The following is a 24,599-nucleotide window of genomic DNA, read 5'->3' on the forward strand; positions in this document are numbered from 1 at the left end:
TGTCAGTTATCGCCAAGAATCCTCATTGCAGTGTCCACTCTGTGCCTACTTAGACTCACGGAGTCATTTAGGCTGGGAAAGACCTTTCAGACATGCTCACTTAGGAGACTGTAATATGTTAGGGGGGTGGTTTTATCTTGCCCTGAACACTGAAAGCGTTCGAATTTGCCCGTCTTTCCACAGCACTGCTCCAGCAGGGACTACCTGACTCAGCTCACAAACTAGAGCCACAGCATCAGATTTCCCAACCCACTTAATTTGAAAGCCTGCCAAGATAGGTGAAAGACCTTATAAATATGTAAAGCAGGAAGTTCAAATTACACAGTGATGTAAATTCCCAGTGATTGATGCCCTTTAAAAAACAATAAAAATCCTCGAGAAAGTACAACGTTGGTAAATCTGCTTTACTAGCCGTGATGTCTGGGGGTGCCGTACGGAGTTTAGGCGATGCATTGTACTTTTCGTGCGGATTTTATTTTGGATTTCTACCACTTCCTGGAGGCCAGGGGGAGGCACAGTGGGAGGAACCGAAAAACTCAGTGCCACAGCCATTTTGTTTGTGGGCAGCATGGTAGAATTCTGTCAGTCAGTATAAGGAGGGGTTTTTAAAACAGTATTTATGGAAAAACTATTCCTGCCGTAACGGATGTATCTGTTGAATTTAGTGTTAATTTAGTTCTTTCATAAGGTAGGTATTTCTATTTGTAAGTACATTGAGTATTTGTTGGGATTCAAGAGTCTCCACTTTCCAGGAATCATGGATTTTGTTTCAGGCATGACTGGCTTTTTTAGATGCTGGGAGGCTGCCGGACCCCGGCGGGCCGGGCTGCGGGGCCGCCCGGGGCCGCGGGGAGAGGCCGAGGGATGCGCTCGGCTGCAGAAACTTGCTGCGGGGTTAGGAGTGGGGGCTGGGCGGGGGGAGGGAGAGCGGCAAAGTCTCGGAATTATTTTCTCTAGCTGTCTTTCTTTATTAATTCTCAAGAGGCGGCTTCTGTCACTGAAGGGAGGGATGAGGCCGAGGGGTTGCGCGGAGCGAGCCGTAGTTTTGCAGTGTCACCGAAAACCAGCGCTAGACTTTGGTCCTGTGTGTTTCAAAGGCGGGTGTAAAATGGCACACTGCATTTTTCCAGGCGGCGGTCGGCGGCGGGGGGGAGCGGGGAGGGGGGGGAGGGGGGGCGGCGGGGCCGCTGCCCGCGGAGCCCATCGAGCCGCCGGCGGCCCTGGCAAAGTTGTGACCCCGGCGGCAGCGGGGGCTCCCCCGCCCCGGCGCCCGGCGCCCGCCGGCATCGCCCGCAGGCTCCGGGGGAAGCCGCCTCCTTCCTCGCCCGGCCATCCTGACGGGGGTGACGGGGAGCGGGCAGAGGAAAAAAAGAGAGGGGGGGAGAAAAGAAAAAAAGAAACAAAACAAAAAAAAAAGGAAGAAAAAAGTCTCACCACTTTTTGCGTTTGCGAAATATTTTAAGGATGTTCGGGGAGCCCTTTGCAGCATGGAGGTGGCAGGCTGTAGCAGCGCGAGGATGCGGTCCATATTGTTACAGCCGTTTTGCAAGGACTGCCTTCTCCGAAGGTAAGTTTGTGGTTTTAACCAAAAATATTTGTTGCTGCGGTCTTTTTGGCGTGTATTGGTGCGGTGGAGGGTTTTCCTTGTGTTGATGAACAAAACGTAGCCTTGTATTTTTCTTAGCTTTGATCTCATGTATCCCACCCAACAGTGTCTCCTTAGTATCGACAATTACTGAAGTCAGTTTTGTTTCCTCTTTAAAATTTTATTCACGCGAAGCTTAACAGCAATTTCAGCTCAATTTAAGGCTGTAAGAACTCGGATATTTTCCAGATGGACTTGTTTTTTTGGTTCTGGCTTTTTGTTTGGAGGGTTTCTTTACCGAGTAATAAGCGGATCCAGAACCAAATATATGACTGTCTTTATAAATATAACGCAGCTTTAAAATATTAAGAAGCATATTATGTCGCTGCTATATGGTCGTGGCTAAAAGAGTTTACAATGCCATTTGTGATGGCCCTTGATGGATTACTTTGGTCTAAAGTACGGGGGGAAACTGCCCTTGGTATGGTGAAGGTGGAGATTGACATAACAGGGTTTATATTAAGTTATGTCTCTTACTAAACAGCGACCTTTTTATTTACAAATTAGCGCTCTTGTGGCAATTAGCTTAAAGCATTAGTTATATAAAGGTCCTTATTTCACCAGTTTCATTTAGATGTCTTGGCATTCGGCTTTTTTTTTTTTTTTTTTTTCTTGGGGCGGGGAGGGGGGCAGGAATAAGTGGTTTGTTTGTTGTTCTTTTTCCTCCAGGAAGGTACATTTGGGAGACATTTTGTAATTTTGGGGCATTTTTCTAGGCGCATTTTTTTTTTCACACGGTGGGAGATCTTTTTTGTTTTGCATTGCTGGGTGCTGGCGGCGCTGCGGCGCTCCGAAACAATTTGTGTCCCTGGCTGGGGGGAGGCAGAGAAAGGTGGGGCACGGTTTGATCTATTGTATCTTTTCCTTTTCTCTGTATCAAAAGTAACCGCAGATTAGTTAGAAAGACGATTGAATCGTATCTCTGAAAAATTGTAGTGTTGCATGAACTATGGCCCGGAACAGGCATGACCTCACCCTTTCACTGGTTTGTGTAATGAAGCGGATTTTAATTTATTAATTTTTTTTCCCAATCCTGTACCTAGAGACCAGTTTTCTTCAGTAATGAGATTTTCGGCCCCACCCCCAAAATGATTTTACAGTGGCTGCAGATAAAAGGTTTTAAAATGATTTTTGCATACAATATGGAAGGCTTTGGTGTACACATTTATTGTGCAACTAGTCCATTGTTTGCTTGTTGTGAAGTTAAAGGTTATATTCACTGCCAGTTATTAAACCATAAGGTCCCTCTTGCTCGTGTGCTTGCATGTGCAAATTTCTTGTGGAGGTCTGTATGAGTTTGGATTGTGTATGATGGTGGGATTGTAAAGGGAAAACCTCACGTAGTCCTTCAGATTGTAACAGGATTCACCTGAGGTGGGTGGATTTTTTCTTTCCTGTTGCTAAGTGGAGCTTGTGTTTTCCATGTATTTATAAAAGTGTATATATATATTTTAATATATGTTGTTTTCTTTTGTTACAACCTACAGATCACCTCAGTTCTAAGTGCAAATGTTTTAGAAGGCTTTCTGCTAACATCCATATTAGATGCTTAAGAAAACAGAAGTGATTAATGGTCTAAGAAGATGGGTGGGAAGACATAGTCAAGCCTGTGATCTAGGCATATATTAGAAAACTCAACAGGTTCAGGAATAAATTTAACATTAAATGTAGCACATTTTTAGGGAATCAATGTGCCTATTATTTTGGAGTGATATGAAACTGACAAATTTAAGAGACCTTTACATCTATTTTACATTCCAATGTCTTCACTATTTTCAAAGAATAAATTTGAGAAATGCTAGACAGTTTGAAACAGTCTTTTCTCATCAGCATTTGCCTTTTCAAAAATGCATTTAGATTTTGTTTTTAAGGAAAGTTTGCTCATTAAGTTACTTAATTTCATGGAAACTGAAAGACAACTTCAAGTAGATACCTGCAATTGTCTCCTTTTTTTTCTTCTTTTTTTTCTTTCTTTTTTTTTTTTTTTTTTTAGGTAAAATTTACTTCTGTCAGGTAAATATATCTTGTAACCTTCTTCTGGTAAGAGACATCAATATCCAAGAGAGCAGTCAGCTTTTAGCATCTCTTCTGTGTCAGACAAGATGTGCTTTTATGAGGTCTTGGCTAAAGCATAGAGTGCTGTTGGCCTATGACAGTGCAATGTGACCATTACATCTTCTGTGTCCTGGTACAACTCTTAGGTCTTGAGAACAAGTATCAAGATATGGACCCTCTTAGAAAACGTGGATTTTGGACATCTTCCATCTCTGAGACTTGATCACTGGGTCACAAGGTTGGAATTTCGGGTTATGCCACTGGAAGTAGAGCCAATCATTGAATCTATTACAATGATTATAAATCTTAGGCAATCACTGGGTTATTTACATCTGAGTAATTCTGATACAACTTTCATTTTCTTCTTTACGTCATGTAGACCAACATTCAGTTTGCTCACCCATAGACAACAGTACTGAGCAAATGATAAGCTGAAGGTAATTTCATGTTTCTGCTCCTCTTGTCATCCTGGACTATGAAAGTGATGATTTCTTGTGACTGCAGCCTGTGCACACAGGCCATGAACGAGCTGATTACTTGTGATGTTGCTGCTCAGAGTCAGCTTCTAGCTCAGTAAAGTCAGCAAGAACAAGAATGCTGAACAGAACTTGCTTCACACTTGCTCTTCTCTTTCTCATTCAGCTGGGGCTACTCATTAACATTGGTTATGGTTTTGCAACTTTGATGTTGCATCTGATGAAAGTGTCTGCTCTTACTACTACCAGGAAGTCATAAGATGAGAGGAGCGAAATGCTGCTGTTTTGCAATTCAGCAGTTTCCTCACTTCTCTCCTGCTTCCTTTCTGAGCCATTGTTGAACAAGAAATAGTTGCCAGCAGATGTGTTGCCAATAAGGAATAAGAATGGATTAAGATTTAGCATCCTCTCAGAGCTGAATAGCAACTAATTTACCTTCTGCATCTTGTGCAGAAATGCCTGGAAGAGTCATTACTGATGGGCAGGTCTGTTGGGATTGTGTTTTTCCCGGCTCTGCTCCTTCTGAAATGTCTGTCTGTGGAATACCAGGACCTAAAACATAAGGGTTTTTTGTTTTGTGGTTGGTGGGGTTTTTTTCTTTCTTTGTGGGTTTCTTCATTTTGTGGCCTATATATCCCTTCCTTTCTAAAACGGCAAAACTAATATATTTTTCTCCTAATATAGCTTCCCTTTTACCTAGAAACTCCATATAGACTTCATACACCTTTCAAAGATATTTGGCTCTCTTGGGTTAAAACTATTTGAAGTATAGCATCCTACTGCAAACCAAATAATCTTTTCCAAGATCTTAACTCATCCTGACTGACCAAAATGCTCTGTGTGCCTTCATGACATTCTTCCTGCTCCTAATGTTACTAGTATTATATACTTAAGTAAGAGGCACAGGGTAAAGATGGCACTCTGTCTAAAATTGTCATAGAAGTGCAGATGTGTAGATCCCAGGCAGATTTAACCAGCTTCCAAAGTTAGCCAATAATAGTGTGAAGACAGTTCCCCAGATGTGTGCTAGTGGTATAAAAGAACATTATTTGTGACTTGGTTCAAACGAAAGCCATAACTCCTGCTTCATTCACTCATATATCACTGTGTTCTCTATTTTCCTACCTTAGCGTTTGGGACTCCTGGCTGTTCCCTTTTGAGGATTCTAAACTGTTTATTATTTCCTTGATCCAACACTCAACAAGGTTTCAGGATGGGGTGAAAAGGTGTCTTTATGTTCTAAACCTTGTGACATAGTCTTGTTTCTCACCTTTCTTATGTCATGACTTTGCTATCTGTAGTACTTCACATCACACGTCAGCATCAAGTTACAGGGATTAATAATTTTTTGAAAACCTGCTTCAAGGGTCACGTTTCCCAGCTGTGAACAAAGGATGATATATTTCTTGCTCGTTTCAGACTTTCATCTTCTAGAATGTTAGGTTCCTCCTCACCTCTTCCAGACTGGTATTCGCATGGCTTATCAGTGTTATGAAATCATCTGCTCTACCTCCTATATGCCAGAGGCAACCACATGGCTAGCGCATCCTTCCACCTTTTAGCATTCCTCATATTTTTCTTCTTTTATCAAACAGCTTGAGAAGTTAATTCATGTTATAGTGAAGAGGTCCAAATCCTTGAGACAATCTTAGATTTAAAATGCTTTAGTAAATATAGGGGTGGGGGGTGAGGGTGGGGGTGTCAAGGGGCAAATATCAATGCTTTCAAACATTATTTCTCTGGCTTGCTGTTTTGAGCAACTTGGACACATATGACTGACTGCATACCAGTGGCTTCAGCTCCCATAGGCTTCTTTAGATCCTTTGTCAAGTCATGTTTCCAGGATACTGTATTACCACCGGACCGTCCTTTGGCCCCAGCAGCAAGATAGTACCAACACTACAAACTTCCTTAATAGGAAGGGTTTTTTTCATAAATTCCCTACTGATAATAGCTAGAGCCTAAAACCGGTGGTCAGAATTTGACCCTTAAAGTAGGTATGACAGTGCTTAAAAAGTAAGTAAGTTTGCTAAAAATTATTCTTTCTGCTTATCTCTGTCAAACAGAAAGAGATAGGAACTGCCAAATAACATGTGAGTACTAGTCTTCACTAGTTGTGCAGGGAGTTGAGATGCTGTTGTAGAGGGCCCAGACGGTAAATGGAAAGTTGCTCAACAGCATACGATACCACACAATAGAAAACAGTAGTTACAGATGCCAGTGTCTATTGGTTTGAGCACCAGTAAAAATAGCAAGAACTGTAAATGCTAGGCCTTCTGCAGTCTGTGGGAATTAAAACCTGGAGCAAAAGGTCTCAAATGATGGGAGGCTGACTGTCCGTCTTCTGTTGTTGAAGACAATCTGGATCACTTTAGCTAGGGAAAGATAAAAGGAGTTAGATATTACAATGTGTTGAGCACTGGGATTCCCAGAGGAAGAGGGAAAAACGCGGGTTGGATCTCATCCCTGCTCTTAGGTCTGTTTCATGGTTTTTAGTTAATAATGTTTAAATGCAAAATGTAGGACGCCCCAGGAAGAGGGAGCAGAATCAAGGACTTGTTCCTTCCAGGGCAGTCCACTTCTTGTCAGGTTCCATTTTGGTTTTTCTCTGGGACCTGTGCTTACAAGTGTATGGTTAGATAACTAGGTAATGAGCCTGTCAGGTGGTGTTAACTCATGCTTCATGGTGTAACAGTAAACTATGCTTCTGAATAAATTGGAAGCACTGTATTGTAAACCCTTGATGTAAAACTTGCTTCACCATACTTTAGATGGTATTGTTAAATCTGTAAGCATAGTCATTGAGAAGAAACAGGTCAAGTAAATCACACCTTTAAAAAAAATAATAACAAAAAGTCCCCTCACAAAAAACAAACAAACAAACCAAAAAATACTGGATTTCTGCTGCAATATGAACCAGCTTTTAAACTTCACTGAGTATCCTGATCAGATCTCCACCTGCCTAGTATGACTAGCTCAGATGTGAATGTTCTTACTTAATCAGATAAATCCCATGCCCCCATGATTACTTATACTAACTTGTGCATGATTTAGGCAATGAAAAGTTAGCTCTTTAATCCTCTCTCCCCTTCAGATCTTTAAGAAACTTGTTAAATGGATGCAAGATGCCCCTGGCCTCACAGGTGTGTACATCCTGAATATTAACACAAATAAAAGAGTTTTCCATGTTTGCTCAAACAGAGTAAAAGAATAGGTGACTCAGATCTGTGCCTTTCAGCTTTACAGGCATCCTTGAGGTCCTGTATGTGTTTACTAGGAATCTTGGTGCTGCCATAACCTGATGTCTGAAAGGATAATTTCTTCAAAGGGTCGTTTTACCTGATAGCTTTTCATCTGTAATGCCAGGTATAGATAGGGCGTGTTACCTGGATGAATTGGTTCAGAGAGTTTTTTTCTTCAGAAAATACAAAATTTAAAATGTTATAATGCAGAGCAGTTATGCCAGTTGTGATGGTCTCAAAGGTACCTATCTATACGATATAGAATATCTTGATGCCTTTAGACAATGTGATTGTGTATTTAAAATTCAAGAAAAGTGCCACAATTAGCATATTTTAAGGAGAAGCCATGCTGTGTAACAGAGGGAAAAAAAATACATGACTCTGCACGGAATGAATGAAGATTCCATAAGAAAGTATTCTGATTTCTTTTGTCATCTCTGAATCAATTTCCAAGCTAAAAATTGGGTAATGCAGCAATCTGTGGAACTTGGAAGCTCTAGTCAAGCAGACTTTCAGATGAGCTACTTCAATGTGAGAAACTGTTCTCCTTCCTGACTTGTACGTTCTCCCCGGCTTTTTAGGTCATGTCCTTTTGTGCTAACTCTTCCTGAGTTTTCTTACAAATCAGATGAATTTCAGCAGACTTGGCACTCGTGACCAGCACCTGGCTTCTGCACAGGGCCCTGTGTTAACGACAGTGGTTTGTCCTCTTCTCCCGGGCAGATCAAGTGTCAAGCTGTTGCCTCACAAGCGGAGCTGGTCACCCGGTGTGCAGGGAGCCAGGCTGGTACACAGAGCCGAGGTATCAGTTACTGTATGTCTGCGCAGAGGTGGGTGCTAGGTGGTAAATCTACAAAGCTAGCACACCTCTAAACACATAGTCAAACGTTTTATACACTTTGAACAATTGTTTACAATCACATTTAGTCACAATTCTCATTGTTTCTTAGGAGCCTCGTCTCCATTTAGAGGTACAGCATTCTTTTTTTCACAGTGCATTTTCTGTGGGGAGGGGGCTTTGTTAGTAGGGGGCTTCCTTGGCTCGAGGGTGGGTCTTTTAGTTAGGCTGATTAGGAGAGTTCACACAGTTCAAGCATTTTTCTGTTTGGTCTCATTGACCGTTTGGTTCTCCTCGAGTTTATCTTGTTATGCCCCAGCTTGACATATTTATGGTGTCTATTCCTTCTCTCAGGGCCATGTTTTGTTAACTATTTGTAACATCCTCTGTTTTTCAAAGTCTTCCTTGCTTTTCATTATAGATATTTACATATTTTGTCTAAATTTCAAGTTAAATAACAGATTGACCTTCTATTGATCACTTATCTGCGAGCCCATTGACTACAAAACAACTGTAAAATGCGCTGTTTTAATAAGAGAATAAAAATGGAGTGTCTGCATGGAGAGAGGTGAGGGGCTGAAAGACCTGACTGCTTGTACTCTAAATGATCTGAGAAAACTGCTTTCTACTTGGTTGTATTTCTCAGGTTGCCCTTACAGCAGACTTGAGGATTTCATTTGGGGGGGGGGGCTGGGAGGAGGAAGAAAATGCAAAAAATGCCAGTGATATCACATCAGATTGAGTTTTCTGTGCCCACTTACCTTAGTGACATAGAGAAAATTATATAATATGATTTCTCAATCTTTCTTCTCAGGACAACTTCATATTTCCGTCTAAACAAAAACACTTTCCCTCTCAACATCTGCCCACATCCTGCAAGGTTTTTTTCATTCTCTAAATGTCAAAAAACCTCTGAAAATGTATTTTCTCCAAGTTAAACCAATCAAAGTTTTCAATTTTTATGCCTGATTCTATCATTCAAATATATATACGTGTGTGTGTATATATATATATAAAATAAAAACAGTCTTACCAGATCAGTTTGGTATTCAGATCTAGCCTCTTCTGCTGGATATGTATTTTCAAACTTAGTTAATTAGCTTTTTTTCCCACTAATACAGCAATATTATTTGAGCTTTCTGAAGTGTTTATAGAAGTGTTTGGTTATAAATACGATCATGATTAGTTTGTATCCCAGGAGACAATATCTTTATAACATCCTGTCATGGTTGATTTAGAAGTATATTTCAAAATACAGTGTGTAGTGTAAAGAAATCCACGTGAGGTTGAAAGAATTTTTGTGTGCTTGCAAACTAATAACATCAGACTTCTGAAATCCAAAAGCTGAGCTATTTAGTTTTTTCCTTTCTTTGGAGAAATTTATTTACCTTAAGTAGAGGTGGTATAGCCTGTGTTAAGTACTTAATAATACAATCCTATTAACTTGATCTGGAATTCATAAGAGTTTAGTTATACTGTAGGTATGTAGGTATATTCCACTAACACATTAAAAAAAATAAATATATATATATCTTGACCACCCCCTACTTCTACTCCATATGCATCACACACATCAGGAAATGCCTCTTCGTTCCAAGATGCAAGTATACTTTTCTGCACCAAAAGACTTCTGAAGCTTAGATAATTCCTACCTAGATATAAATCAATGTTTTTCTGAATTGTCAGAGGCAAGCACACAATACTACTTTTCGTTCTGATTCAGAAACTGCAATTTAAAGCATTTGACATTATAGAGTAGATAACAGACTATAACTACGTTATTTAACATCAGCAATGCAATTCTGAAGTTTTGCAAATACTTGAACATGCCATCAGGAAACTCTAAAGCACTTGAAACAATTTTCAGATATTGACTTGCAGGATAGAAATCCTGTCTTGGGAGTGGAAGGTATTAATGTTAATTATTTATTTTAAAAAAATATTTTAAAAGTTAGAACATATGAGTTTACCTAGATTGAATATGCTATATATTTGCACATACATAGAGCCATGCATTTGATAGTGTAGTAGTAAACTTTCTAAATTTATGCAGAGGAATGTAGCTTGTCCCCAGTTTAGTCCTTTATCCCGGCTTAGTGTGTGAGCACTCTGGCAGCCTAAGGTTTATGTGGTGGTGCAGTGTGTGTGTTTGTGGTGTGCGGTTTTTTTGTTTATTTCTAGCTTAATTGAAAAAAAGGTCAATTGAAGGATTCAGGACAGTGTGCATCACTGTGCCTACCATCTGTGTACAACGGATCTATGTACAACAATAATTTCTCGATTTGTTTTACATTTCTAGCTTTTCACCTTATCCTATGCAGAATATAAAAGTAGTCTAGACTAATCTCTTTGATTAATGAATTAAGAGTTGCATTGGCAAGAGGATGTGAGACTTTTGAGACTTTGTAAATTTGGTTTGAGTTTTGTTGGTTGGTTGGCTGGATTTGGTTCGGTTTTTGTTTACTTTTTTTTGTTTGTATTTGGCTTCCAAAAAAAAACACCCTTGATCCTTTGCATTTCCAGCAAAAAAAAAAAGGATAAGAGCCAGCAGAAGGGCAAAAATCTTCTACTGGAAATGCATAACCATGTGATTAACCTTACTTGACTCAGAAATTATTCATGTGTTATAAACCAATGTTTGCAGAAGTCCATGCCCAAGTAAGAGGTGGCTAGCCTGTCTGCCCAGCTCAAATGTTGTTTATCATAATGTTTTAGAGTGATTAGCATGAAAAAAGAATAAATTGATTTTAATATTATTATTGTCTTGTATTTCAGAATAGAAAATGTTTTAGATAAAGGTTTTAAAAAAACCTGGAGCATGAAGTCAGAAACTTCTGCATTTTTTTTTTTTGGCCCCCACTCCCCCTTTTTTTTTTTAAACTTTGCAAAAGGGTACTCCTTAAAACTTTGTCTCTCTTACTACTTAATCCTATAAGATTATTCTGTGAAACAAGTTGCTGGAGAAGATTACTAAAGCAAGAATTCAAGGTGCGTCTAACCTAATATTTTGGAAGGAATACATATTATGGAATGAAAGGGAAGAAGAAACAGAAATCACTTGTCTTTTAACCCTTACAATTCTTAGGATAACTATTCTGGATCCATTGAAACTTAAACAGGGAAAGATATATTTCCATACAGAAGGGTCTCAATACAATTTTTATCTTTTTTTCACTGCTATATCTAACAGAATAGCTGCTTCTACTGTTATGTGTTTTCCCTATACACATAAAAACTTAAATCTCCTGAACAAGCTATATAAAGAAAGCTAATTCCTTTCTGACAGTACTAAAAAACTCCCACAAACCCTTAGTGCCTTCAGATACATTTTAGGTAAGAGAAAGGCAAAATGGGCTCCTATCTGTACAGGTGATGTTGGGACAAAGGTTGAGTCTGTAAAATAATAATCCTAAGACATTAGTTCTTGCAGTCTTTCTGCACCTCCTATGGAAGCAGCTGCCTCCACCATCTTTAAGAGCTTAGCTACAGCTGCAAAAGTAGACATGTGGTAACAGCTTTTGCTGCTTCTCTCTCAGCTTTGTTTCTTCTCAGTAGAATTGCTGGCTAGTGACTTTTCCTCCTCTTTTGGATGTAGCTCAGTGGCATAATGCCTTTGAGGCTCAGCTTAATTTCCCTGAGGATGCTGGACTCATCCACTATGCATACCTACTGTTGAATATGTATGGCTGGCAACCCATTCCCCAAATAAGACTACACCATTAAATCAGCATTAAAATCCTTCCACTCATATAGAAAAATGTTGCCTGTTATAGATGTACTTGAAACTGTAAAGCCCCACCCATACAAAGTGATACATTAGCAGTCTGAAAGAAAATAAGAAATCCTTCGTTTACAGGTTAGTTTAGACACTAGTCTTGTATGCAAAGGTTTTTATATATAGCATATGATGGTGTATTACTGCTTTGAGTGTATATTAAACTGCATATACAGTTTGATCATTTTCACATGGTTTTGCACAGGTTTTATCATTCCAGACTACTATATTCTGTAGCCTTCACAAACTGTATCATGTGAAAGAAAAGGGCAGTGGCAGTAAACAAGCTAGTGAGGGAATGTAACTTCTAGCATGGCTCTTTTTAAGTTGCTTCTGATTTATGTAGTTGGGGTGTTTTACTGAGTTGTTGAAGTATCTGATCAAATTCCCACTTGGTAATTGGTGCAGCTTCATGAGCAAGGGTGCTGATACAAATGAAGGGGCAGTGCAGCTAGAGAGGAGAAAGAACAAATGGCAGCGCAGAAAGCCGGACCACAGTATCTTAAACCGATACTGTTAACAAAGGCAATATATGAGAAAGTGATAGTCTCATGGGAAGAGCCTTGAGAAGTACCTAACACATCTCAACCACGAACACCTAAAATAACTTAAGTGAATATATCAGCCCATTCTTTGAGATGCCAAAGCTATGAAACACTAAGTTACCTTTAAAAAAAGTGGCAGAAGCTATCACAAATGTGTTCTACACCGGTTTTGTAATATGGTGTCTGAACTCTTTCAGTGTTTGACAGTTCCATTATCTCTTTTAAAACAGACAAGTTGACACCAGCAAATAAGGTGAAATTCACTATGAATTACATCAGTTCATTTATGGTTGAAATCTTCCTGCTGTTAAGATAATTTCTATATGCATCTACTTACTAGTCTAATGCGCCATTTTATAAAATAATGAAGAACCTCTAATGTCATATTTGCCTACACTTATCTCATTTTAATTCAAACTCCAGGTAGCTCACTGAGATGATCTAAAAGAATACAGCTATCTAATGTTACAAAATATAAAGAAAAAAATAAAGATAGCTGAGAAGCAAATGTGAACAGAAGCATCACCAGCAAATAGGAATATACTTACAGAATCCGTAATAGCTTACTACAAAACAAAAGCGCCACCTACATCTTTCCAAATACCCTAAGAGTAAGGGAAAGAAATCAAAGTATGGTAATTCATAACGCATCATTTCTTAATACGTGATTATTGAAAGGGGCGGGGGGGGGGGGGGCAGGAAACACCAGTGATGCTTTTTATCAGTTCAGAGTAGTCAGCATTTATGGAGATAAAAGGCAAAAAACCAGGTCAACAAAATTGCTATATAAATAAACAATGAATTAGTGAGCTGTACATTAAGAGAAGCAGGGTGTTAAGTATTCCCAGAGTGAGAAAAATGAAATATTGCAAATATTTATGAATAAGCAAGTTAGTGTATCATTTAATGTACTCAGCATATTCCTCAGTTTATGAAAATACTTCATTATGTATGTAAAAACTATTTTTAAATAGTTGGCAAGTGAGAAATGTTTTACCTTTAATGTTCTACTTTTAATTCTTGTCTGGTAAAGTTTTAAGTAGGTACAAGAAAAGTATGGCTAGAAAAAATGTATGTATGTAAGGAGTCAAATGTACTTGGTTTCTAATACCAGTTTGATCCTGTATTCCAGTGTATCTGTTTTGGGGGGAAAGACAAGGTAGGAAGACAGCTTCAAAAACTCTCAAAAACAAACACTATCCCCTTCCAATGAGGCTGGAGAGTGGAATGACATCAAATGTTCACTGTTAGTATAACACTACATATTGCTGTGGATATTTATTTTCTCAAATACAAGTCTTTCCTTAAAAGTAGAACAATATAAAACTCATATATGTAATACCAGCCTTTAAATAAAGGCAACATAAAATAAAGGAGCTAAAGGTTGAAATAAAGTACTTAATTAGAGATAAACTCCTAATATAAAAAACAAAACCAAGAATATATTAAAGAAAATAGGTTTTTTAGAAGTCAAACAACTGTCTCCTAGAATTTTATACACTTAAAATATGGAGTTGCTTGATTCCAGAAAACACCACAGATGACACACAGTTTAATCTATACGACCTTTATGCATCGCTATTTTGTGATTATGATTGCCATTGGTAGACAATATTAAACCCACGTTCAGAAGACTACAACTCATGCTTAAAGAAACTACTGAAATAGTTTTAAGCCACAAAACTAAATAAATGCTAAAATTTATAAAAAACCTTGTCAAATGGTACATAGAACTTGCAAACCACAGTAGCAAGTTAAGTTTTTGCGCTTCACAAACCTGATTTAGATGATAACACAGAAGATCCCTTTCTGTAGCTGTACAGCTCAGGCTTGTTGGATCTCTGCCCTTAATGCTCAGTCTGAATAGAGTACTCTGAATGTATATTGAAATTTACCACTTACATAGCTGGTATACAAAGTTATTTCATTTTAGTAAAGCTTGTCATTTTAATTAAGTATTTTGAGACCATAAAAAGATGGAGCCTGAAATAAATGCCTCCAGTGTTAAAGATCTAATTTCAGTGGTTTGTACACACACACCCCCACACACACACAGTAGTTAGAAATGCCGTATTCATTATATTTCAGTTACATCACAGTTCATTAGAATCCAGGTTTTAAAATGGACAGATAGCACTTTGGTACAACAAAGGAGTTTACACTCACTGATCTTTTACTGAGAGCTGGCAAAGAGTATTTTGGTCATCATGCAAAACATACTAATTTTACATTAACTACTGTCATAGTGCAGCACTGATGTCTACAAAGGTAATGTAAGCATGTTGGTAAATGCTACAAAATGGTAAAACAAAATATATCTGCATATCCTAACTGAAAGGAAGGTAAAACAGGAACATCAGTCTGTTTATGTTCTCTCTGTTTACATTTTTCCTGTTACCGCTTTTACAGAACAGAAATTAGGGCTGATGTCGCACTGTTTTCAGATATCACACTTTTCATCTTAATATCAAATTAATTTAGGTAATTTTGAGAACTAATCAACTTCTACAAAACAGTTAAATGCAATGTATTTTGTTGGCAAAACATTAGAAGCTGATGAGTCCAAGAGTTTCAGGCCAAAACTCTTTCTTAATGCATATTGTCCTGTTTGTATCCAAATGCTATTGTCCATTTTGCTTGTTCTGCACTTTTGCAAGCCTGTGGTAGGGTTAGAAATGCAAAGGTCAATTGAGGATAACTTTATAAACTTGAATATTCTTTATTGTTCAGGATATTTTCTATACTTGCTTTTCATTTGTATTGTTTTTCTTTCATCAGTGGAAGTGGAGAGTTATATTTAATAGCTTATTTTTTGCTTAGCTGCCAGGTATTTAATTTTCATTTAGAGTTTTAGGTCAAAGCCAATCTATGAGAGCATGTTGTTTGGGTGGTTTGGGTTTTTTTTTTTTTTTGTCATCACCTTACCTGTCTGTTAGTTGGATAAATTAAATTATTCAGTATTTGTGGAAAACTGTAGGTTTATGTTCAGTTTATTTTAGGATTACTATTTCTAGCTAGCACTTGCATTAAGCTTTAAAATCAGTGTAAAAAGCAATATGCATTTTGTAACGTTTGGTTCCGATATAACTACCGAAATACAAATGAATACAATGATATTCCTTAATTGATGCCACTCTCCTTTAGAAAAAAAAACAAACCCCCCAAAACCACACAAAAAAACTCAAATCAACCCTCCTGTTAAAAAAAAAAACCAAAACAAACACCTTTTTCTCCCTAGCAGCTGCTTTCCACGGCATTACCCGTTTGCAATGCAGATACAATTTCCTGTCCCAGAGAGGCTGTGAAGCTAAATGACTTGCAGGTGAAACAGTTTGGGAGACCTATGGGGAAGTTAGACATGCAAATAGTTGGCTTTAAATTGCTGTTAACAACTATATCTAGCAGTATTTAATCCAGTGGCTAGGAGGTGGTTAAGGTTGAGGATGGGTGGTATTATTAAAGAGGTGATGCTATTAAAAAAATAAAATGGCTTTTTCTTCTATTATAGAGATATCAGATTTTTAAAATTACTAAGCAAACTAAAGCTTTTCTAATGCTTTTGTTACATTTATGTCCTACTTTTGAAATTTCTATTTCCCAGGAGTAATATGTATTAAAGAACAAGTTCTGTCTACTGATTCTCATCACACTGTACACAAAACTACAGTATTTTTCTTTAAAAGTAGAGGGATACTTAAAGTCAAACAAACCACAATTTTTAATGAAAGCAAACATAACTTCAAGAAGGTGGATTTATTTAACTCTAGAACTAGAATTACATTATTACTTAATGCAAGAACATAGCATACGTAATAAGCACGTGAAGTGTTCCCTAACTAGACAGCTCTAGCGAGGGCCTGGGAGAGACGGTTTTTGACGTTTTTATTATGGCTGGGCTGTGGTGACCTGGGGCGGCATGTGGAGATATCGCTGAGACAAGTGAGATTCCAGATTTCCGACCCTTCTCTTATAGTAGAATACTCCACCAATTTAATCGAATCATTGAGATGTAAACGAGCTACCTAATGAGACATGCTCACATTAGTTCCAACCTTTACCTGTAGCGAGTTCGCTTGAACGGGTAACGTAACTTAAATCCAGGCAAGGGTTAAACTAGTTCACGCGCCCGCACTTCGCTACCGGACCAAGTTTCTGAAAGCCTCTGAGAAATAACGTTGTGGAGATGACCGCCTCTGGCCGTGCTAAGCGTTTTCAGGGAGGTGCCTGTGCGTCTCCTTCCTTTAATACGAATGCGAACTGGGTTCCGCGGTGCAGGGAGGGCCCGGGCGCGGCGGGGGCAGCGGGTGCCGCCTGACTCCCGAAGGCGCCGCGGGGCGCCCGGTACAGGGGCTGCCACCCGCCGCGGCGCCCGGGCCGGGCCCTGAGGCGGGGAGCGCTGCCCCCTCCCTGAGCGGCTCCTCGGCTGCGCGGCCGCCCCGCAGTCGGACCCCCGCGCCGGGCGTCGCTCCGGCCGCTGCTCGGAGGCCGCCGCCCTCGAAGCGAAGCGGGCAGCCGCGCCGCCGCCGCCCGGCCGGGCCGGGGTGAGCTCAGCGCTCGGGGCAAGGCTGTCCTTCGGGCCGACGCCCGGCCGGCCCCCGGGTGAACGGAAAGGTCGGGGCCGGTGCTTTCCCGCTCCCCTTCCCCGGGCTTCCCGTCGCGCAGAGGCCGTCAGGGAAAGGCGCTGCCGCTCTTCCTTGGGGCAGGCTGCCCCTCCGGGGGGCGGCGGGACCCGGGGCCAGCTGAACCGCTTTGCCCCCGTAGGAGCGGAGCGCGCCTTCACCAGCGCAACTCGGCGGCAGGCGAGCGGAACGGCCCCGACCGCACTGAGGAGCAGGCCCTCCCCTCCTGCCCCGCCACGAGAGACGGGGACCCGCGGGGAGCCGCTGCGCCCCCACCCCCGCGAGCGGTGCCCCGTGCCCGCTGCCCGGCCGCGGCGAGCTCGCCCGCGCTCCCGAGCCCGCGCTCCCGTGCCCGCGCTGCGCGCGCTCTCCCCCGGGCGGCGCTGTGCCCGCGCCCCTGCGCGATGCAGTGTGGGAATGGCTGTGGCGCTGGGGTTGGCTGAAAGAGGCGGCCAGTCGAGGTTTAATGTCCGCCATGTTGGCCGTGGCGTATTGAGCGGAGCCGGAGCGGCGGAGGACAGAAGCCAGCGCCCAGCCCAGCCGCGCCAGCCGGCGCCGCCGGGCCCCGTGTCGGAGTGCGCCCCGCCCTGCCGGGGGAGCCCCGGTCCCTCCATGAGAGCGCTCGGCGGGGTCCGGCTCTCAGCTCGGAGCGCTCTTGCTGTCGCCCCCCCCTCCCCAGCCGGAGCCGCCATCGCCGCCTAACATGAGCAAACTGTCGTTCCGGGCCCGGGCGCTGGACGCGTCCAAGCCGCTGCCCGTCTTCCGCTGCGAGGACCTGCCCGACTTGGCCGAATATGCCTCCATTAACCGGGCCGTGCCGCAGATGCCCACGGGCATGGAGAAGGAAGAGGAGTCGGTACGTGAGACCCCCCCCCCCCCCCCCCCCGGCCGGGTCCCTCCATCCCCCCCGCACCCGGGGCCCCCACCTTCGCCTCTGCGCAAGCACAAAATGGCCGCCATCTTCTCCCCGCTCTCCCCGCCCGCCGGGAGGGGGGGGACGGGACCTGGGAAGGGAAGGCGCCGAGCCCGGCGGCCCCTTACCGCACCCTTCCCCGGCGCTTTCCTGCGGCCCCCTCTTCCCCCGGCCCGCGCCCCGCGGTAGCCGGCGGCCCTTCGACGAGGTCCCGAAAGGCACAAAGGGGGTCACGTGATACCGCGGGCGGCCGCCATTTTGTCTCTTGGTTCTTGGGCCGGGCCTTGTGCGGCAGCGGCGCGGAGACGGGCTTCGGCGGCGCCGTGCCCGCTCTGCCCCACCGGGTGGCGCTGCCGAGCCGGCCGCCGCCGCAGGGGGCGTTCGGCGGCGGGTGGCGCTCGGAAGTTGTGGCTGCCGGCGCGGGAGCGCGCGCCGGCCCGGGCCGCCCTCTTGGGGGAGCGGGGAGCAGCGGCCGGGCCGGGGGCGGGCGGCGGGGCTGTCAGCCGGCATCCCCGCGCACGTGTGGCGGCGGCGTGCCTCCTCCTGACGGGCGGTACCGCCGCCCGCCCGGCTCGGCCGCGGGGCTGCTCCAGCGGCAGCACCGCTCGGTGTTGCTCGTAGCGGGTGGGTGGGTTGTTCTGCTTTGGTTTGGGCGTTTTGTTTTGGGATTTTTTGCGGGGCGGGAGTTTGCCGCCAGAGATAGGAAGTGGAAGGGTTTGTGTTTGCTTTTATTTGAAAATCCTGCAAGTGCCTTCAGGCAGGCGTGGTGTGAGGAAAATTGTGATATTCGCTGCATGGAAATGCAAAAGTCAGTACTGAAGTACTACTCCGAGTAAGAAAATCCGTCTTCGGAGGCCAAAAGCCTATCAGTTCCCTCTCAGTTTTGCTGTCTTAGTGGAGAATGAAACAAACATTTTCAGACTTCAGGATAACTTAATCATTCACTCAGCGTGTTCCAAGACGGGTAGAACATTCAATAGCTGTTATTGCTGAAGACCTCTTCTGAAGTGGGTAACTTGTTTTCAGTGTTTGCAGATCTTTAGTTATTTCTTTGGTATAATCAGTTTTCTTCACTTGTGCATGAAGCACAGCAAATAGAACTGTAGAAATACACTTATGTGAACAGGTTTTGAAATCTAGTGATAAGAACAAATGCGACAATTTCATACTCTTGACTTCTGCTAGCTGTCAGGCTTCTGTTGCCCTTCGAACGTGACAGGCTGTAAAGTTCCTGTTTGTCTTTCAAGACCAGCAAACTTTGAGTTACTTCTTTAAAACTTAAACTACACATCTCTTCTTTAAATGTAGTCTTCTCTTTGTGCTGCTATTGCTGGAAGTTAACAGATTCTGTGAATTTTTATGAAATGTCTCTAGAAATCGTTCAGCCTGAAGAGTAGTACTGGGCATGTTGTTGTCTATTTAGTAACTACTCTCTGAGGCTTTTCTAGTGTACCTGCCTATCTACCATTTTAACATAATATTTCCAAGTCCTGTGCAAATAAGTTGCTTTAAACATCCACTAAAATGTGTAATGTGAAACGTGGGGTTTCTTTATGGTTTTGTTTTGGTGCTGTTTATTTTTGTGATGTGAAGGTGCTCAAAATTTTGGTGTGGCCATCCTTTTAGTAATATTTAAGCAGTAGGTAGCTATGCTTAGATGCTCATATTCCTTTTGATGCAGTAGATGTATTCTGAATTGGTACCTGTAGATTCCGAATGTGAGAGCACCCTTAATTTCCACGTGTAGCAGAACTTAAAATTTTGTTATATTTGCTATATGCTTCCTTGCCGAGTTTATTTCTCAGTTAAAGTGAGCAAGAGTGCATGCGTGCATTTATGTAGAAATGGCAGGTTGCTATCTTTCTCTTTTACTGTTTGCGTGGCAGTTACAAGTTTTCAGGCTAGAAAATTACATTGGGTAACTATATAGCCTCCATAAACACAGAGACACATGTCCTAGCTAAGGAAAAGTAGTTCTGAGCAAGAGTAAATTTTCAAATGTTAATTGTAAGACTTATTTCTGTGGTTAACATGACACTTTTGTTTGCTCAGTCTAGCTTTGAGGGTTAAACTTCAGAGCTGTAGGTGTTAAGTAGACGTTCTCCACAGTTTGATCATGCTTTTGCTTTAAAAAAATGTGTACACACACCCCCAAGAGAAATTTGTTTGCCATAAGTAAACACGGGTGTCTTCCTGAATTCTTTTCAGTTCTTCTTGCATAAAATGGTTGATGTTAAACTCTTCCTCCTTCTTATTTCTGGACGCTTGCTGAATTTCTTCCTTCCCTATTGTTGCGCCAAAATTTTTCTCTTCAGTTTTATATTGGTGTTGACAAAGAGGCATGGTAGTTGACTCAAGTTATAATAAACCTTATAGATTTAATACCCTACTGCATCCTGTTTCCCAAACTTCATGCTATGCAGGGTTTAGGGAAGTTGGGAGTTGCTAGTGTTTTGCAGCAGTTGAAGACTTGTATTAGAAGATTTCTTCCCAATACTTACAAAAATAACAGGTATTTTGTACTATCCATTTCTTTACAAACAGATGGTGAAGTATCTATAAGAATCTGGGGGGAGGGGATGGCTTCAACTAGTGTGAGCAAGCATTTATAACTATTTTATAAATAGAATTCTAACATTGCCTTGAGTTTTGCATAAATGTAATTTTAAATGAACACGTATTTGGAGTTAAGAGCTCTCCTCTTGACTAAGTAACTTTCCCTAGAGAAAAATGCAATCAAAGAGATTTAATATTCAAGCATCAAGTTACAAGATATTTAAATGACTAATTAGTGTTTTGATGCACAAAAAGGAATCTTATTTTGTTTCCCTTTCACCTTATCATTATTCCATCCTCTTCCTACAAAGAATAAATATGGAAAATAGTGCATCTTCATTACTACAATTGGAACCTACAGTTGAGCAGCAACATTCTGTAAGTCTTGTGAAGGAAAAACAAAATCGCTACATTTATCTGAGTTCTAAAATACCCAACTGATGATAAGGATATAGTAACTTAAAAGTGACAGCTAAGGACCTTAAAGTGATGTTGATTCTATTAACAAGTAAAGTATACCTTTCTGCTTAGTCATAATTTCAGTTAGTGGATTTGCTTGGAGGTAAAGACTATAGTAAAAAGCTCTGACACACAGACAGAGGGACTTGAAGTTATCAACTGTGTTCTGACAGTTGATTTAGCTCCCAAGTTTCTAGGGTAAACACATTGTAGCTGTTGCCAAGTCTGTTGCTAAATCTGAGAAACTAAAAACTATCAGGATACATATGCATCTCTAAAAAAGAAAAAAAAAACCACCCTTCAAAATGTAATGACACTTCTTACGCAACGCTAAACATCTGCATTATCTCAAAATCCTGTTTTTGAGCAAAATGCATCCTTAGTGCTGTAATTTTGAGAACCAAACAATAGACCACTGTTAATACAGTAATACAGATTTGGCTAACAAATCCATTTTAATTCATAACGGCCTGAATAAAGTAGTAGATGGATGGGATTTTTTTTATCCTTTGTGAAAGATTTTAAAAAAAAAAACAAAACAAACAAACAAAAAAAACCCCAAAAACAAACACAAAGTTGTGTGGCCTTTTGTTTTGTGTTTTCTGAGGTGTTGCTTTTGTTTTTCCTTAACTGGAAATTCAGATTCTAGACTGAAAGAACAACAGCTGGAAAAGCAGAGCAGAGGTAGCTTTAGTTATTTGGGACGAAATGCCCTGCTGAAAAGGTAAGACAGTGATGCTTTTTGAACATGTTCAGTAACTTATGTTTCAGAAAGGAAGCATGCATAGCTCTACAGACATCCTAATTTGATGGCTTCCAAGCAAACCAAAGAAAACTACACTTGTTTTCCCTGTATTTTTCTGAAAGGGAAGGAGTTAGGACACACACTGCATCCTCATCCTCTAGATTCTCTTAGGTAAGAAACAGAAACTTAAGGTTTTTTTTGAGACTGTAGATAATTAACAAAAAAATGGTTATGGAAAGTTACTGTGTATATAACTGTTTTGACTTTTTGAAGAGTTTAAAAAATAAAGTTGTATTTGAAGCACCTCATATCAACATTTATAAGGCATATTTAAATTGTTAGGAAATGTGAACTTCCTAGCCAAAGCAGTGCCTCAACAAAGAATAGTGTGTGAGCAGAGATACTTATAATTAAATGTCCTAGTATACTTCAAAGAAATTAATTATCTAAATAGGAGAATACAGCTATGTTGATGACATACCCATAGAACTGTTACTAGCTCTTGGTAATTTTCATGGGTGTGAATTTTTTTGTTTTGTTTTCTTGAGTGAGTGTATCTTGATGTAAATGCTGGTATTACTATGGTCATACTAAGGTTTTGGGTGTTACATTTCCATTTAGTCCTGTGTATATTCACGTTTGTATAGGTTAGGTGGATATTTCTGTCAGGTAAACCTTTCTAAATCCTGGTGTCTCTGTCCTTGGTATTGAGGCAGGGGAAAGAACATAAAAGTGAGAAGTCCTGATGCTTTATTGTATCACTCTTAACTCCCTCTTCTGGTGATTAATCGTTGCCCTTATTTTAATTCTGGAGTAGCAGCTTTCTTGTCCTGCTAGATCTCTGCCAGACTGATGCACTATGTGGAGTTCTGTTTTTAAGGTTCAGAGTTAAAAATTTGAGCCTGCTTTCTAATTTTAGTTAGTGTTGCTAGCAGCAGGTAGAAGAATTGAGCACCCAGATTCTGAAATTATAAGCTGTACAGCTGCTCATTCAATTCTTACTATTCTCCTTTGCCTATGTGTTGTGATGTAGCCAACAGGTTGCACAAACGGTGGAATTAAGTCTGTATGTACAGTTGTCATCTGTAAATACTGTCATACTCTGTTACCTGGTGTTTGAGCAAAATGTTGACGTATTTCAGAATGTGCTTTTGAGCTCTTTAAATCCATAGTTGTAGTTACCTTCCCTGCCTTGGCTTTGGGGATGTTTAAGAAAAGCTTATTTGGTAAAATTTCATTATTAGACATAATATTTTTTTCCTAACATCAGTATGACCTGTCAGTATTTGCTAAATGCTGTGGAAGACCTGATGAAGCTAACCTAATGTTTAAAGTGTTCCAAAGTATTTGAATGAACATATTTGCTGATAGGATGTGTCTTAATTTAGCAAACCACTACTTGGTTAACTTCCCATTTACACAGTTTAGGTAGGCTCAGGGATCAGATCCTCTCCATTAAACTACCTTGAGCCCAGATACCATAGATCTCTTCCAAGCAATGCCTGCACAGAAAATACGTCTGCCTTCTCCCAAATCTTCTCTGGAGGCATTGGGAGTTTACCATATCCATATTCTCTTGATGCTGAAACAGCTGGTTTTGCCTTATCGAGGAGAGAGTAAGGAATGTACAAGGGGCCCATATGTCACCATCTAAATCATGAGGAATTTGAAAGTGTATAGCAGAGGTGTAGGGAGTCAGTGTATGAATGGTCTTGAATTACATCTGTAAACTTCATAAATCTCCTTAGTCTTTTTCATTCATTACATTCTTGCCAGCTTAAGAAACTGCATTCTGTGTGTGCGTCCATACAAGTATGTATTTTCTTCTAACAACTGTGTTCGTGGCATCTAGGTACTCTTAAAATAATCACTACCTTGCTGATGCACAGTTCACTGATACTGTTTCAGGATCTTGTAGGGGCAATCAGAGTTACATGAATATAAAATCATTACAGATACTGTAACTGAATCATCAGTTTCAAGTCTGGATTATTATTTTTTTCTTTGAGATAAGGTCAGGAAACTCCCTATAAAGTTTTTAGTTTACTAATGGAAGAGAATCTGTGCTGCTGCCTTCCACCCCACCCCCCCCCACCCCCGGTTGTAGAAGTCAAGTATAATGTTGAAACAGATGAACTGAACTCCTTTAGTGGAGCTGAAACATTGAAGGGTTTAAAGTAAAGGGAGAGAGGAGAGAGAGATATTTTTTGCATACTCTTTGATTCAGGAGTCCCACAAACTGGAAAAATATTGCTTCCTATTCATGTCTCTCTTTTCCCACCTTTTCTGCTCACTTGTAGTAAGAGGCGTTAATTTTATATGCCACAGTGTTCTTTTTTTGTGTGTTTAATTTTAAATACACTGAACTCATAGATTATCAAACATGTATGCTCTTAGGAATCTAATTTGATAGGAGAGGAACAGAGAAATAAGGGTTTGTCGCAGTTTTGTCTCAAGTGTCTACAGATGCTTCAGTTCGGAGCTGGAGGAGATTCTTCTGTGAGCTCATATAACAGACTTAATTTACCTTTTGGTTTGGTATTGAGCTTAGTAACTTACTTCAGACATACTTGTGTGAAAAAGGTATGAAATCCTTAGCCTGAGAATTTTGAGAGAAAAAAACCCCATGACAGCTCACCACAAATATGGCCAAATTTCAAGTATATGAAAACTCCTATACCATGTCAAAATACTCAGGTGATGAAGTGTTTCCTTTTCCCCTTCTCTCTCT

General features: G+C 41.0%; 2 protein-coding genes and 1 long non-coding RNA gene across 14 annotated transcripts in view; 1 reads left to right on the top strand and 2 right to left on the bottom strand.

Annotated features, from left to right (window-relative positions):
• The window catches only part of LOC308062609, a 273,089-nt gene that overhangs the window by 162,950 nt on the left and 85,540 nt on the right, over positions 1-24,599 (bottom strand). The window lies entirely within an intron of this gene.
• The window catches only part of EPC1 (enhancer of polycomb homolog 1), a 68,563-nt gene continuing 44,124 nt past the window's right edge, over positions 161-24,599 (top strand). For 2 of the 11 annotated variants that reach the window (XM_080384323.1, XM_080384324.1), the window contains exon 1: positions 17,622-18,051. In XM_080384323.1, the coding sequence (XP_080240449.1) occupies positions 17,899-18,051 (153 nt within the window). In that variant the 5' untranslated portion in view covers positions 17,622-17,898. Of the gene's footprint in view, positions 689-1,463; positions 1,568-17,616; positions 18,052-18,782; positions 19,073-24,599 lie in introns of those variants that run through there. The other 9 variants (XM_080384327.1, XM_080384329.1, XM_080384320.1 and 6 more) reach the window with 9 other exon arrangements.
• On the bottom strand, positions 5,750-17,887 carry LOC308062596 (uncharacterized protein; the record flags this gene model as incomplete). Of its 2 annotated transcripts, none has more annotated exons than XM_080384342.1 (2): positions 5,750-15,917; positions 16,635-17,887. In XM_080384342.1, one exon carries the CDS (start codon positions 17,885-17,887, stop codon positions 16,685-16,687), a length of 1,203 nt encoding a protein of 400 aa, XP_080240468.1. In that variant the 3' UTR covers positions 5,750-15,917; positions 16,635-16,684. The 2 variants fall into 2 exon arrangements, with proteins under 2 accessions (XP_080240468.1, XP_080240467.1); XM_080384341.1 differs by having other exon boundaries at positions 5,750-15,234; positions 15,801-17,887.

Source organism: Falco punctatus (assembly GCF_963210335.1).
Source record: "Falco punctatus genome assembly, chromosome: 4".
NCBI classification, from domain to species: Eukaryota; Metazoa; Chordata; class Aves; order Falconiformes; family Falconidae; genus Falco; species Falco punctatus.